The sequence below is a fragment of the Castanea sativa genome, chromosome 11, assembly GCF_040712315.1.
Source record: "Castanea sativa cultivar Marrone di Chiusa Pesio chromosome 11, ASM4071231v1".
In the NCBI taxonomy this organism is placed as follows: Eukaryota; Viridiplantae; Streptophyta; class Magnoliopsida; order Fagales; family Fagaceae; genus Castanea; species Castanea sativa.
Window position 1 is genome coordinate 69174290 of NC_134023.1, and position 14681 is coordinate 69188970.

Consider the following 14681-nt stretch of genomic DNA (forward strand, 5'->3'; position numbering starts at 1 on the left):
TAGCACACTATAACACAATTTCAAAGAATATGGACCACCTCATAAAGGATTAATATCCATCAAACACACCCAAAATAATAGAATGATATATTGGTAAAGAGAGAAAGATGAAAAATAATTTTAGAAATTGTTTAATTTTTAGAGAGAACAAATTATTTTCAACAAATTTAGAAAGCAAATTATACATTATACCACAATTACAACATAATTATTTATTCTTACGTATTGTGTGGATCTACAACTAGTATATCAAAAATGCAAAAACGAAAGCTTAGTCCATTAAAGTTACATAGAAAATACAAACTTTGAAGAACATGAATCCAACAAGAATAGACACATGCATGTAATCATTTGTAACTAAGGCTATGCAAGCCTGAAATTAAACAACTTATGGTAATAAACCACAACAAAACAGTAGCAAGTGTCAATGCACTCTTCAATAAGGTTAAACCACGCCTTACGCCAATAAGGATTTATGTAGAGAACTGTAACAATTCCCAACAACACTATTATGTAAGCCACCACAAAGCTTATATAGAAGACATTGATGTCCATGAAACTCCCACTTTTTTCCTCCATATGATCCACTGGCATTATAGATTGTGGTCCAATTTTGGTGCAATCTTTATGCAATGGAGGTCCACATAGGAGAGGGTTCCCCTCATAACTGTTTTCATCAAAAGTCCCAAATTGAAATTTTCTGTCTGGCAATGGACCTGAAAAGTTGTTATGTGCTACACTAAAGACTTCTAAAGAAGTCAATTCAGTCAATTGAGGGGGGATTTTACCATTCAAATTGTTGTAGGAAAGATCCAAACTCTCCATCTGCTTTAGGTTTGAGAATGTTATAGGGATTTGTCCTGTTAGATTGTTGTGTGACAAGTTCATTACACGAAAGATGCTGTTTATCTGTCCGAGTTCAGGCGGGATTTCACCAACTAACCTGTTGCACGAGAGGTCAATTCCAGACATGTAGTTAAGAATGTCTCCCTTGTAGGCGTAAGTTCTACTCTTTGTGGTGAACTCCACATCTTGTTTCCAATCCACAGGTGCGAAGGTCTCAATTGTTGGGTCTTCATACGCAAACCCTCTCCATCTTGGAGTCGTTGGATATGCCCATGTTGGTGGACTACTTGTGCGACCAAAACTCTCGCCTGAGAGACCTTCTAAATCAGGTTTATCAGTTGAAGCTCCAAATGAAAGGTTACTTAAGCAGGGGGGTATTGGACCTAAAAATTTATTGTAGGAAAGATCCAACAAGTTTAACTTTTGCAAAAGGCATAGTTCAGTTGGAATCCTACCTTCTAAATGATTTGCTCCCAAAAGGAGAATGCTCAATGATGAGACACTGCCGATCCAATCAGGAATGTTCCCGTTTAGGTAGTTATCTCGAAGATCTAATGTAACCAGAGAGGAGTAGTTTTGGAATGCACTTGGAATTGGGCCACTCAAGGAATTCTTATTCAAATGAAAAAACCGGATACCTGACAAATTGAAGCAAGATGGAACAAAGCCAGACAAATTGTTCTCGGAAAGGTCAAAAATTTCAAGATGAATGAGTTTGCATAACTCGATGGGAATACGACCTTCCAGTTGATTGTTGGCCATAACAATTACCCCTAAAGATGTCATGAGCGAGATGCTATTTGGGATCTTTCCTGAGAAGTGATTGTTGTTCAAATATAAATATTCCAAACTAGTCATATTAAAATTGGTGGGAAATATTTGGCCATTGAAATTATTATTTGACAATTTGAGAATTTCTAAGGAGTAGCAACCCATTGTGAAATGCATTGGCATTGTTCCTGATAAATGATTTGTAGACAAGTCTAAACCCCATAAGGAAACCAAATTCCCAAAAGAAGAAGGAATACTACCTTGGAATGCATTGTTAGCCATGTTTAAATACTCTAAATTTGGAAAAATTAAGCCAAAGTTGGTAGGAATTGGACCTTGTAAACAATTGCTTGAAATATCAATCTCCTTAATGTTAGGATGAAGATGATATGGCACCAGGAAAGACCCTGTGAAAGAGTTATTTCTTAAAATAAGAACCTCCAATCTTGTATTGTTCTCTAACAACCAAGTGGGGAACTTCCCCTTCAAATTATCGTGGGAGAGATCAATTTCTCGCAAGTCATATTGGTATTGAAGGAATGTGGGAGGCTTTGTATCGAATCCATTAAATGAACACTTAGACAACCTGAAGAGCCTTAATTGGAAGGTTGGAACGCAAGCATGAGAGTTAGTTTCAAGAGCAATTTTGTTGTTATCACTTAGTAGGAACTTGAGACTTGAGAGGTTAGAAAAGGAGGAGAAGGTGATTGGATTCAAGAATTCATTATTTGACAAGGAAAGGAACTCGAGTGATTTTAAATCAGATAATTGGGATTGGACATTCCAATTGAAGTGATTGTAAGAAAGATCCAAAAAGTGAAGTGTTGTCAAGTTCGCCAAACATGAAGGCAATATCCCTTCAAACTGATTCTTAGAGAGGGTTAACTCTCGGAGGTTTCTAAGTTCACACCAGCCTGTAAAATGAGACAATTAATGATTAGATTCTATTGTTGCGATAATCCTCAGCAATATCATTGTGAAAATTACCTACCTGAGGTAGATAAGCTTCCATTCAATCTACATAATGCCATTGTCAATACATTAAGAGAAGTCATAACTCCAACTTTCCGAATGAAGCTTTTATCAATGGAAGAACCATCCAAATACAGCTCCTCTAGGTTGTTTAATGCACGTAACTCTAAAACAATAATGAAAAAAGAACTTTAGGTATAGAAATCATGAAAAAGTGATTCATAAAGTAAAACATGAAGTAGTCACAGCAAAAGATTATGAGGATATCATGCAGGAAGATTAAAGTTTCTTAAACCACAATTAAAATAAAAGGAATAAAATAGGATAGATCTAGAGAGAGAAGAGAGCGAAGGCAATGAACGCTACTCTTTACCATGAGAAAATTGTACCAACCTCCTTTGAGGTTTACTAAAATTTCTTTGACCACCTCCCCTCTTGCTTCAAATTTTATATAGACCTTCTTAATTTCGAAATAAATTACACCAACCTCTCCTACAACTAGGGACGGAGCCAAGACTTAAAGTTAAGAAAGGCGGCTTTGCTACTGGCTATGTACAGCAACTTTGGACTTCGGCTTTGCTGCTTAGCCTCTGAAAAGTTTTTTTTTTTAACTAAATTTTTTTTTTATGTCTTTGATGTGTGTGTTTGTTACTAGGTAAAGACAAAATTATTTTGTTTAAAATTTTTTAAAGGGTCAAATTGTTTGTTTTGGGTAAAAATGGTTTGTTGAACTTAATTTTAGTATTGGTATTGGTGTTTTTTGTTCTTGGGCTAATTTTTTTAAGCTTGTATATTTTGTTTTACATTTATAAATCTTTTTTGACCTTTTATATATATATATATATATATATATATATACCACGCACACTAATATTTATAATAATAAAAAATTTGCATTGCACTCCAAAGTCAAAGCTTGACCCCAAATTTATGCTCTTACCTTCACTTTCGTATTGAAATTCCCATTGTACCCTTTAAACCTAAAGTCACCACTCCCTCCCTCACTTTAATCCTTATAGCCGAACCCTTCCAAATTCACCATCGCCACTGTAGAATGTAAAGACTATGCTGGAGAGAGCCAGCTCTGTTGCATGATTGCAATATCACAGCGCTGTGTTTGATCGCCACTCTTGCTTCATTGTTAGAGGTATCAGGTTTAATGTATAGGCCCAAGAGACCTAATTATATTGTTAGTTTATGTATTGCTAACCCTATCTCTCTCCTTATATAAACCATACATTAAATTCATTATGAGAGTGAATTGCTATTAAAATGAAGATGTAGTTTTCAAGACTCTTTTTAGGCTATTAGGATGAACAATGTAAATCTTACGTTATCTCTCTTCTCTCTATACTATCTTTCTCCACATTCTCATAAAATTCATCTGCGGCCAATGGCCAGAGCGAGGTGGGTTCTCCTTATGTATGCCTTCTCTGACTGTAGTTTTCATTTATTGAGGAAAGGTGTAGATTCCGGTTATGTTAGTATCAATATTCAATGGATGGCAAGGAAAAATTGTTAACCCATGCAGGCATGGAAATCCTCATAAAAGCGGTGGTTCAAGCAATCCCAACATATACCATGAGCGTCTTCCAACTCTCTAATGCTCTATGTGATGAACTAACAAGCATGGTTAGAATCTTTTGGTGGGGCCAAAACAATGGAAAAAACAAGATTGGTTGGTCTAGTTGGGACAAGATTTGTTTACCAAAAACTAAAGGAGGCTTAGGCTTCCGTGACCTAAAAGCTTTCAACCTCGCCCTCTTGGCTAAGCAAGTTGGTGCTTACAAACCAACACCTCCTCTCTTGTCCACCGGGTCTTCAAAGCTCGATACTTTCCGGAGAAGGACTTCCTTAGCGCTGAAATGGGGTCAAAGCCTTCATATGCTTGGAGAAGTATCATGGCTGCTCAAAAGATAGTTCAACATGGATACAGATGGCAGGTTGGCAACGGGAATTCAATCAAGATCTGGACTGATAAGTGGCTGCCCACTTGCTCCACCTTTAGAGTCACTACCCACCCACATGCCTTGCATCCTGAGTCACATGTCAGCTCGCTCATAGACAATGATACGGGGAATTGGAGAATGGGCCTTATAAAGGAAATCTTCCTCCCACATGATGCACAAGCCATTTTGAGCAAACCATTAAGTATTCGGAAGCCACCGGATCGCATGGTTTGGGCTTTCACACCAAAAGGACAGTTCACGGTTAACTCTGCCTATAAGGTTGCTCTCTCAGCTCTCTGGGTTCTACATCAAACAACCAGCATACTTCGGTGTTTTGGACAACTTTATGGCGCCTCAAAGTACCAAGCAAGATCCGATGTTTTGCATGGAGAGCATGCAAGAACATCCAACCAACAAAGTCCAACCTGTACTTAAGGAAAGTCCTTGATGACCCAACCTGCGAGGCATGCGGCATTGGAATAGAGACAACCGGACATATATTGGGAGTGTAACAAAGCCCAGGAAGTTTGGCGAGCTTCAGACATACGTGTTCACAGCCATGGTTTGAGGTTCGACAGTTTCCTTGACCTCCTTTGGCACTTGATATTCAATCAACACGTTGGGGACGAATTACTGAGTTTGGTTGTCACTATTGCATGGAGTCTATGGCTGAATCGCAACAAAGCTCGCACAGGAGGATCACGGCAAACCAGCGCAGTCATTCTGCAGTTGGCAATCAACTCGCTTGAAGAATATCGGCTTGCGAACCACAGGATTACGATATCAACCATCGCCACACCTACAACCTGGGCTCCACCACACAACCCCTGGTATAAGATGAATGTCAGCGGTGCCGTATTTCAACAACTCGACGCGGTGTGAATAGGGGTTGTAGCCCGGGATCATACAGGACAATGTCTGGCGGCAATGAGTAAGAAACTGTGGGTACCACTGGGTCCGTTGGAAGCCGAGGCAAAAGCCATGGAAGAGGGAATTGATTTTGTTTGGGACGTCGGGTTACGCGATGTTGTGTTCGAGACAGACTCGGAGGTGCTCCACAGGTATCTCACGGTCTCTATCACGCCTCCAGCGACAATACAGAATATTGTCTCCTCATGTATCCTACGGCTTCAAGGCTTCAGGGCTGTACAGCTCACACACGTTCGACGAAATGGAAATAAGCCCGCCCATTTCTTGTCACAACATGCCAAAGGTTTAGAAACTTTTGTAACATGGATTGAGAACATCCCTACACCTATTGAGTCCTCTTTGACTCAAGATGTATTGATTTTTTAAGCAAGTTAATGAAAATAACAGCATTTCTCATCAAAAAAAAAAAAAAAAAAGGTTAAGGAGCTTGGATCGAACTGGTGTCATGAACTGGGTTAGATTTTATGATTAGATCAAGACCACCTAAAATGGTGTCATTTTGCCTTCGGGGTTAGTTTCCTTCCTCTTTCTTTACAGACTCAATCAACAAAGGATTAAAAGAGTTGTGGGCGTCACGATCTAATTGAACTAGTGATTAAGCTTGAACAGGTAGTTGAGGAAATTGAATCGGCGATAACGATAGACTTCCTTGAAACTTATCCAATAGTGGGATCGATGTACTATATGCCGCTCGAAATTTCTCCCCTTTCTGGCTAGGTTCCTCTTCGATCGAATCTAAAGATGTCACAATGATTGCCTTTCCTCTTTGTGATGATTAGAGTACTTTCTAACCAAAATGTTTTCCAATAAGTTGGGAAAAAATATATCAATTCCGAAAGTCATACCCTTAACACAAATACCATTTAATTAAAAATTATCTAAAGAATAACAAATCCTATGAATATGAAGCAGCACTAGCTAGCAAGTGGGGTCTATTACGCTTGTGAGGAGGTTGCACCATGTTATAGTGTGTGATCCTCTATTACAATTGTAAACTAGCATTAACAAATGAGAATGGTCTAAAAATATGTGCAAATAATGATTGAATTAGAAGCTTTTTATTGGCGGGAATGCAAACAGTTATTGAGAATATTAAAGGAATTGGAAAACAAGTTTGACCAAAATAAAGCATGATGTTAAGGAAAACAAGTTCAGTTTAATTTATTTTCAATATATTTTGTTTCAGAAAAAATGAACAATATTTAATAATAAAAAAAAGGTTTTATTATAGCTTCTGCTTTTCTGAGATTAAGTCAGTGATGACGAAAAAGAAAAATGCAAAACAACACCACCGTAAATTGTCAATGGTATAATTTACCTTTAGTTGTAAACGATCCTTCCAAATTGTTTTCTCTCATACTTAAGATCTTCAATGATGTGAAGGTGGTCAATGACTTGAAAATTCGTGCATTAACATTGTTCCAATCCAACTCTAGGACTTGCAGCTTAGGTAAGTTGTTTGAACCTATAGGCAAAGTAAAATAGATAATTTGACATACCATATAAAAGAAGGAATTGATTTGAATTCATGAACATATAATTTTAAAAACAATCGTTACCTTTTGTTGTTGTTGTCACGAAGTCATTGATCTCATTGTCATTCAAGTAGAGCTCCTCCAAGTTGCTAAATGCTTTGAATTCCACATATATATAAAAAGAAAAAATCATAATATTCATCAATTGATTTTGTCTGGATTATTTTAAGGTTACATTTGCATTTGATAATTAAAAATTATTCGTTTTTTTATTAATTTTTTATTTAAAATTATTGATGATCTAAAATAATAATTGATTTTTTTAATTGTTGTTCGATATGTACTTTAACAACACATGATGAATTTGATTTTTGAGAGTTTTTGTCTAGCATAAGTGCATAACACTTGTGTAATTAATTTGAAATCGCATTTCACCCAAATTATTTCAAATCCACAAATTGATAAGGCTTTAAATTTGTTCAGGATTTTATTAATTTAGAAATATTTGTACTTCTCATAATTTATTCCAACTGCTTAAACTAAAACTGAAATCATAATGATTCTCTTCGATAATTTAATTTAAAAGAGCCAAGAATAAAAGTGAGATTTTAGTTGCATAAATCTCAATAACTAAGAGGAGAAATTCTCAAAATACACAAAAAGAGCAAAAGTTTACACCCTCAAGCGTGAGGCACTCTTTCAGTCTCTTTGCAACTTGATGTGAATTTTAGCCGTGAGACTTACCTGGGATGTGCAATGATCCATTCAATTTGTTTGCACTCAAATCTAGTAACTTCAGCGAAGAAATTCCACTGAACGATGACAGGATGTTGTTGTTGAAATGATTATAAGCCAAGTAAAGCATCTCCAGCTTGCGCAACGCTGAGAATCTTTCAAAACCTGCAATTTAGTAGAAGTTTCAGTTTTCATGTCCACAACTATATATTCCCACAACCTATTTATAGTATAAAGTGAATCCTAAGCCACAATTAATTTCCCGTTTGAAAATTCAAAAAGAAAAATATAAGGCAGAAGTAAAACATAATTTCGACAAACACTACCAATTGACTTTGCTTAACATATGAACATACCTTCATTTGGGACCCATCTACTAATATAATTACCCTCCAAATTGAGGTGTTGGAGCTCTTCAAAGGGAAGAAACAAAGAGGCATTTAAACACCAATCTTCCCCACTCCAAGACATTATCGAACTAAGATCAAGTTGGATTATACGCCCCGTAGTGTTGTTGCACTTCACTCCATCCCAATCACAGCAATCACTATTTTTATTGGTTGAGTTCCAAGTTTGGAAATTTTCTATATCAGCTGTGGAGTTTACGGAAGCTTTGAGTTGCAAGAGAGCTGCTCTCTCTTGCTCCCAGCAACCAAAGCACCCATTCATACCTAATTGAACCAAAATTAACACTACCCACCACCAAAAACGTCCCAACTCCATTACTTTCTTCTTTTTCTGATTTTCTATGACAGTAAGACTGACAAAGTTTTTGTCCAACTCTCTCACTTATGATTCCAACTGATCTTGAGATGAAATAGGGGCATCCCACATATATACTGTTATCAAACAGTCCACATCATCATTACAATATATCTAATAAATGCTTACCAAAAAAAAATTCTAATATATGCAAAGCGTGTTTTTTTCTTTCGCTTACAGTTGGCAGGCACTAAACAAGAAGACTAGAAGACCAAAACCCAACAAGAAACCAAAGACTTTCTTCCTAGATAATGTTTACTTGTTTAGGGTCTGATCTTTTAACCACCAAACTTGGAATGGAAAATGCACAATTCTTTAAAAATTCCAAAACTTGGGTTCAAACCGCCATAAAAATTCAAATAAACCAATTTAAAGGTATATATTTAAAATTTACACAATTCAAATCCCACTAATGATACCATAACCATAAAATAACACACACGCAATATTATAAATTGATGTCATGGACTATTTCAAGTTATCACTTATCAACCTTCCTAGATGCACCTATTCCAGTTGCATGTAAAATAAAATAAAGTCATATTATTAATTACCTTGAGAGATAATTAAATTAAAAATAAAACATAACATATTAGGTAAATTAGAATAAGTAAATATTTAATATGAATTGCACTCAATCTACTCAACGTTAGTAGCAAATCTAGCACTGAAAGTCTTTATACTTGCAAATTACAACTCAAGTTGTTGAGTAGTTTTGTTAGTCACTTCAGCTACAATGCAAAATTTTAACATAACTTAAGTATACCATGAAAGTAAATCAGTAATAAAGATTTAACATTTTATAGCTATGACTATTGCATAAATTAAATTACTTTCAAATCCATATAAACAACTTTTTGTGCACAACAAAACTTTCACATTCTTAGGCAAAAGACAAGATTAGTATGGAGTAAGAATTTTTAATTTTTTCCCAATGCTAAAATGAAATAACCAATTTTTTTTTTCTTTTTAATTTTGAACTTTATCTTTAGATAATTATAGTTGTGCAGCTTAGGCTTTGTTGGTAATGCAATTCTAGTGCCGTAGTATGGTAGTGATTGGTTACTTGGATAACTTAAGTGGTTTTTAAATAATGGCATGGCAGACTTTTTTTTTTAATATTTTTTATATTTGTTAACTTCTCCCTTTTTTTTATGCACAATGTGCTCCTAAAACTAAACCAAACAATGAAAGTATAAAATTATAAACAAATATCGATGTTCTAATGTATTCAAAATAACAATTATATACTTAAATAAAAGTAAATTAAAGCTAAAAACACGACAAATATATGAGCAAGAGATTGGATAGTTTGAGCATGTCATTCAATTTGTTCATCGTCAGGGGAATGTACATTTGAGGGTATATATATGCATCGTAATAGAGGTACAATATAGAGTGTCTACACCTCTACACACTTGAACATAATTGTTGAACCTTTACATGGGGAAGGTGAATTCTCTCTCTATCTTTGCACAAATCACATATCAAAGGAAATGGTACATATTAATTAAGCTCACACTTTTAAATTTGTAAATGAGGCCCTTCAAAGTTTAAACCCTAGCTAGATTTCTTTTTTCTTTTTTGGGATATATATATATATATATATATATATATATATATATATGAAATTATGAAGTTTAACAAGTCCCATTTAAAAGTCTACGATTTAGTGTGTCGCAGGAATAAAACTCTTAATTTTTAATTACTTTCACCAAAAAGATAATTCACTCTCCTTTGATATATAAATACTTTAATTGACTTACTCCTATATCTTTCGGATTTAATTTTGCAATAAGGTCCTACTCAAGAACACTGTGCTTTTTTATTGAGAAAATAGTGAAGAAGACTTAGCTCAACTTAGTAGCGAAAATATTAGCGTCAATGGTGCTTTCCAAGTTTCGTATCTATTACTTTCTTGAAAAATGTTTAATGACGACTAGCTCGTACCATTTGTGTTATAAATTATGCATTATGTGGAAAGCCTAAACTAACTTAAAGAAGACGTCAAAGACTTTGGCGTTAATGGTGCTTTAATTCCTAATTCGTACGAAGTACTCTTTTGGAAAATAATATTTCATAGTGACTTTGGCGCTAATGGTGCTTTCTTAATTGGTATGAACTATGAAGTACTCTATTTTTTTTGGAAAATGTTTCATAGTGCTAACTAGCCAATACCATTGATATTATGAGGTTTACAACTTTACTTACATTACTAGAGAAGACCTCAACTCACCAAAAGATCAAAGACCACGTTGGCGTCAATTATGCTTTCTTAACTTCTTTATCAAAATAAAAATCCATATAACTTGTATTATCAACCTTGCATTATTTTAGAAGTCCCAACCCATGAGAGTGGAAGACTTCGCGTCCATGGTTGGTGTCCATCCAGCCCTATGAGAATTTGTTTTGCTAAATACTCAAAAAAAAAAAAAAAAAAAAAAAGGTGGAAGAAGATAAGTCCTTTTCTTTTTCTTCTGGCCCAATAGAATTTGCTTCCAGACAAAAACATATTAAAGCAACAGCATCACATGTGCCAAATATTAAATATTTGGCATTTGGCACACTAATAGGGATAGACACAGGATTTTAAACTAGAGCTAGGGAGACCAGAGTATAAAGAAAAAAAAAACTCTAAGTAGACATCTATATAGTAAAAAATTTTAAATACTCAAAATCGTTGTTTCTAAATACATTAAGCTACAACCATTTGCTAACAAAGACAAAATCAAAAACAAAAAATGTTTTTTTTTTAATACTTGGTTGGCTAGGTTTTTTATTTATTTTTTGGTTGAAGTTAGAGCATTTACAATGGTGGTTTTAGCTTTTAGCACCTCAAAGAACTGTTTTATTTATATTATCACTTCACTTTACAATACATCCAATGTCAAATGTTCTATTTTTTTTTTTTATCACTTCATCTAAAATAATATAGATAACTAATTAAAATGATAAAGGAAGAGAGAGAATTTGAGTTTTTTAATTAAAATAAGAGATATAATCTTAATAAAATGTTGTATTTTATTTTTAACAACTTGCTACAATCAATTGACATTTATACCCGTTTACTGTTGTTACAAAAAATTTAGCTTTAGCTTCTCCAATAACACATGATTTTTTTGGTTCTTTAGAGACAAATATATATATATTTGCTAAAATACAATCACTATTGTGAATGTTTTTATTGTTTTTGTTAAGTTTTTGGATGACGATAGATAGGCTTGTTGAAGAGAATGGGGGACTTAAGGTTTTAGAAGGGGGTTAGCTACAAAAATTAAACATATAATAACTATATATATATATAATAATAATAATAAAAAGGACCCAAGGGGGGCCCGAGCCTCCACCTAGGTTCGTCTCTGCATGCTAAATTCCAAAAAAACCTTTCACGTAAGATGTTCTAAATGGTAAAAAAAATTGGCATGGATAAACAATACTGTTCCAAATTAGGATTTTCCAATATTTTTATAGGATTTGTTTTTGGGTCCAAGGGCCAAAATTGGGAATTAAACCAGTTTCCCAAAAAATTTAATTAGTAGGCACTGTTACAGAACTATATTTTTTACTAACATCTCGATTCTAAAGGAGTCAAATTTGGGCTAAAAATCGAGTCTTTAAAGGGTCGATTTTCATGGTCTGGCCACGTCTGATGTGGCATTTTTTCCACGTGGCGTCCACCTAGAAATCGGGTCTTAGAGACTTGATTTATAACCTTTTATAAGACCATGTATAATGTTTTAAGCACACACCTTTACACCTTCTCATTAGAGAAGAAAGAGAGAGAAAAAAAAAACCCATAAACAGATCAGCGTGGGTGGCTTCAGATCAGTTTTTGGGTTTTTTTTTTTTTTCTTCACGAGATCGCCTTCCATGCCACTGATTTGGATGAGGGAGTTGGTCATCGCCGATTTACGAGCGTTGAGTCTGTTCGGCGTAGCCAACTGTGAGTGCAAGTGGGAGCTGAAGCCTTTGTGTAAGCTGCAGCAGAAGGAGCCGAGGTGAGTGGTAAGAGAGCACGTACAGGTTCATTTCTGAGGGGTGGTGCACTTCACTATCTGGTGGTGGTGGTGAAGGTTGCTGATGGCACCAGACGCACCACCACGTGGGGAGACGAAGATGGATCTATTGGGAGAGATCAAGCGGTGGTGGTCGATGGAGAATCACACCGAAGGAGACAACGGATGCGAGGCTCCGTACATGTTGACACGTGGCGAAGAGGCAGAGTGGTGGTGGTTGTTGTTGAAGAAGGTCGTCGATTTGGAAGAGAAGCTTAAAGTGGAATAAGCGAAGGCAGAGGAAGATGAAGAAGGTGAGTGAGAGTAGCCGCCGGAGAATCTTCTGGACGATGAGAGTGACGGGATAACTGGTCCACCCACGCCGATCTGTTTTGGGTTTTTTTTTTTTTTTTCTCTGATGAGAAGATGTAAATGGTGGGCTTAAAACGTTAAACATGTTTTATAAAGGGTTATAAATCGAGTCTTAGAGACTTGATTTTTAGGTGGACGTCACATGAAAAAAATGTCACATCAGACGTGATCAGACCATCAAAAACTTGATTTTTAGGCCCAAAATCGACTCTCTTAGACTTGAAATGTTAGTAAAAAATATAGTTTTATAATAGTGCCTACTAATTATATTGTTTAGAAAACTAGGTCAATTCCCAATTTTGCCCTGGGTCCAAGCACCAAGGGAGTTCAAAGTCACAACTCACAACTAAAATTAAAGGTGATAATTCCTTATAATGAATACGGAAGATTTTTAATTATTAATAGTTATGCTCTATTTCATAATAATACATAGTTTTGCCTAAATTCAATTAGAAAACCTTATATTAGAAGTGCTTGTTTCTAATTATCAATAAAAATAGAAGTTTTTTTTTTCTTTTTTCTTTTTTCTCTGCCATCTCTTGAAACTGGCAATAGTATTGGATGTGCCCATTTTCTGGTTTTAAACATTGTGAGTTCTTGATAAACGTGGTAAAAAAGGTGGGTGGTTTGGGTTGGGTCAATCGAGTTTGGGTTGAAAACATGTTCATGTCAAAATGGTCCATTTCAAACATGTTAGAAATGGGTCATGTTAATTGGGTTGGGGGTCAGGTCGGTTTGGGCTAGGCAACTCGTATCTTCCACATGAATTTTTTATTTATTTTTAAAAAATGTATTTGCCACTTTTTTTTTTCCTAGAGAGGAATGTATTTGCCACTTGTTAAGTCATATAGCACATTATTTAGTGTGAAATCCATATCTTTAAATCCAACACTAAAAACTAACTTAGTGTATAAAACACTTGTGAATGTTTAGACTCCCAAATACAAAATTTTCAAACCAAGCCTATATTCAAACAATATATGTGCAAAATATGAGATATAAGCAATACCCAAAATATCAAACTACTCTAACCCATATTTTAATCACAACTCAACAGTAATTAAAAGCAAAGAATAAGGGATAGAGAGATGCAAATACAAGATAATACCGGCACATGTTATCGAAGAGGAAACTGAAAAACTCAGCGAAAAACCTCTTCACCGCTCTCCAAGCGGTAAATAATCCACTAGAAAATCAGTTGTGATACATAAATAGCAATAGACCCTCAAGCCTAATCTACTCGATACACCTAAGCCCTCTAAGCTTATTGCTCCAACAAAGTTACGCTGAACCGTGTCTTCTCTAACTTATCGGATCCCGCAATTAGCCCATTGCATCAACTAATATGAATTGGTTCTCTCTTGAACTGCTTCCCAAACACCAAGAACCTTCTCACTACTCTGAATTTGGTGAGGTAAGGATTTAGTTTATAATCCTCTCATGGGTATGACAATGAAGAGGGTGAAAGTAAAGGAATTTGGAGAATCAAATGTATAAGATTGTGGATGAATCAATCTTGTTTTTTTTTTTTAGGGTTTTCCTTCCAAAATTCTCTCTAGAAGCTCTCTACATTTTGTAGGTATAAGGGTATTTATAGTAGGATATGAGATGGAATGTGAAAAGTCTGTTTTCAGCAAAACAGGGTGCATTGGGGACTCACTTCACGACTGGGATGAGTCGCAAGTTCTAGTCGCCAGCTACCAGACTGGCCAGACTGTACTTTATATCCTATAGTAATCCAACTGTCTTGACCCTTCAATTTTCTGCATGCTTCACGCATGTGCTGCTTTTTGGCGAGTCACCACTCGTGAGTCAGTCGTGAGTTCTTGTCGCAAGACACATCTTGTTGCACACTCTTGATCAAATCTTCACAC

General features: G+C 35.4%; 1 protein-coding gene across 2 annotated transcripts; it reads right to left on the minus strand.

The window, feature by feature from the left end:
- Window positions 1-246: 246 nt before the first annotated feature.
- LOC142617877 (cuscuta receptor 1-like) lies at window positions 247-8465 on the minus strand. Of its 2 annotated transcripts, XM_075790861.1 has the most exons (7): window positions 8035-8465; window positions 7688-7843; window positions 7028-7099; window positions 6787-6933; window positions 2609-2755; window positions 1302-2531; window positions 247-1154 (listed from the first exon to the last, which is right to left on the minus strand). In XM_075790861.1, the coding sequence occupies exons 1-7, from the start codon at window positions 8399-8401 to the stop codon at window positions 364-366; spliced, it is 2910 nt and encodes a 969-aa protein (XP_075646976.1). In that variant the 5' UTR covers window positions 8402-8465; the 3' UTR covers window positions 247-363. The 2 variants fall into 2 exon arrangements, with proteins under 2 accessions (XP_075646976.1, XP_075646975.1); XM_075790860.1 differs by having other exon boundaries at window positions 247-2531.
- Between the last annotated feature and the right edge of the window lie 6216 nt (window positions 8466-14681).

Excerpts from the sequence above, each read along its gene's own strand:
- LOC142617877 (XM_075790860.1), bottom strand. The coding sequence starts at position 8,401 with ATGGAGTTGGGACGTTTTTGGTGGTGGGTAGTGTTAATTTTGGTTCAA. Across the intron at positions 6,934-7,027 it reads CGTGACAACAACAACAAAAG|GTTCAAACAACTTACCTAAG; the intron begins GTAACGATTGTT and ends CTTTGCCTATAG. Across the intron at positions 2,756-6,786 it reads AGGATCGTTTACAACTAAAG|AGTTACGTGCATTAAACAAC; the intron begins GTAAATTATACC and ends TTATTGTTTTAG.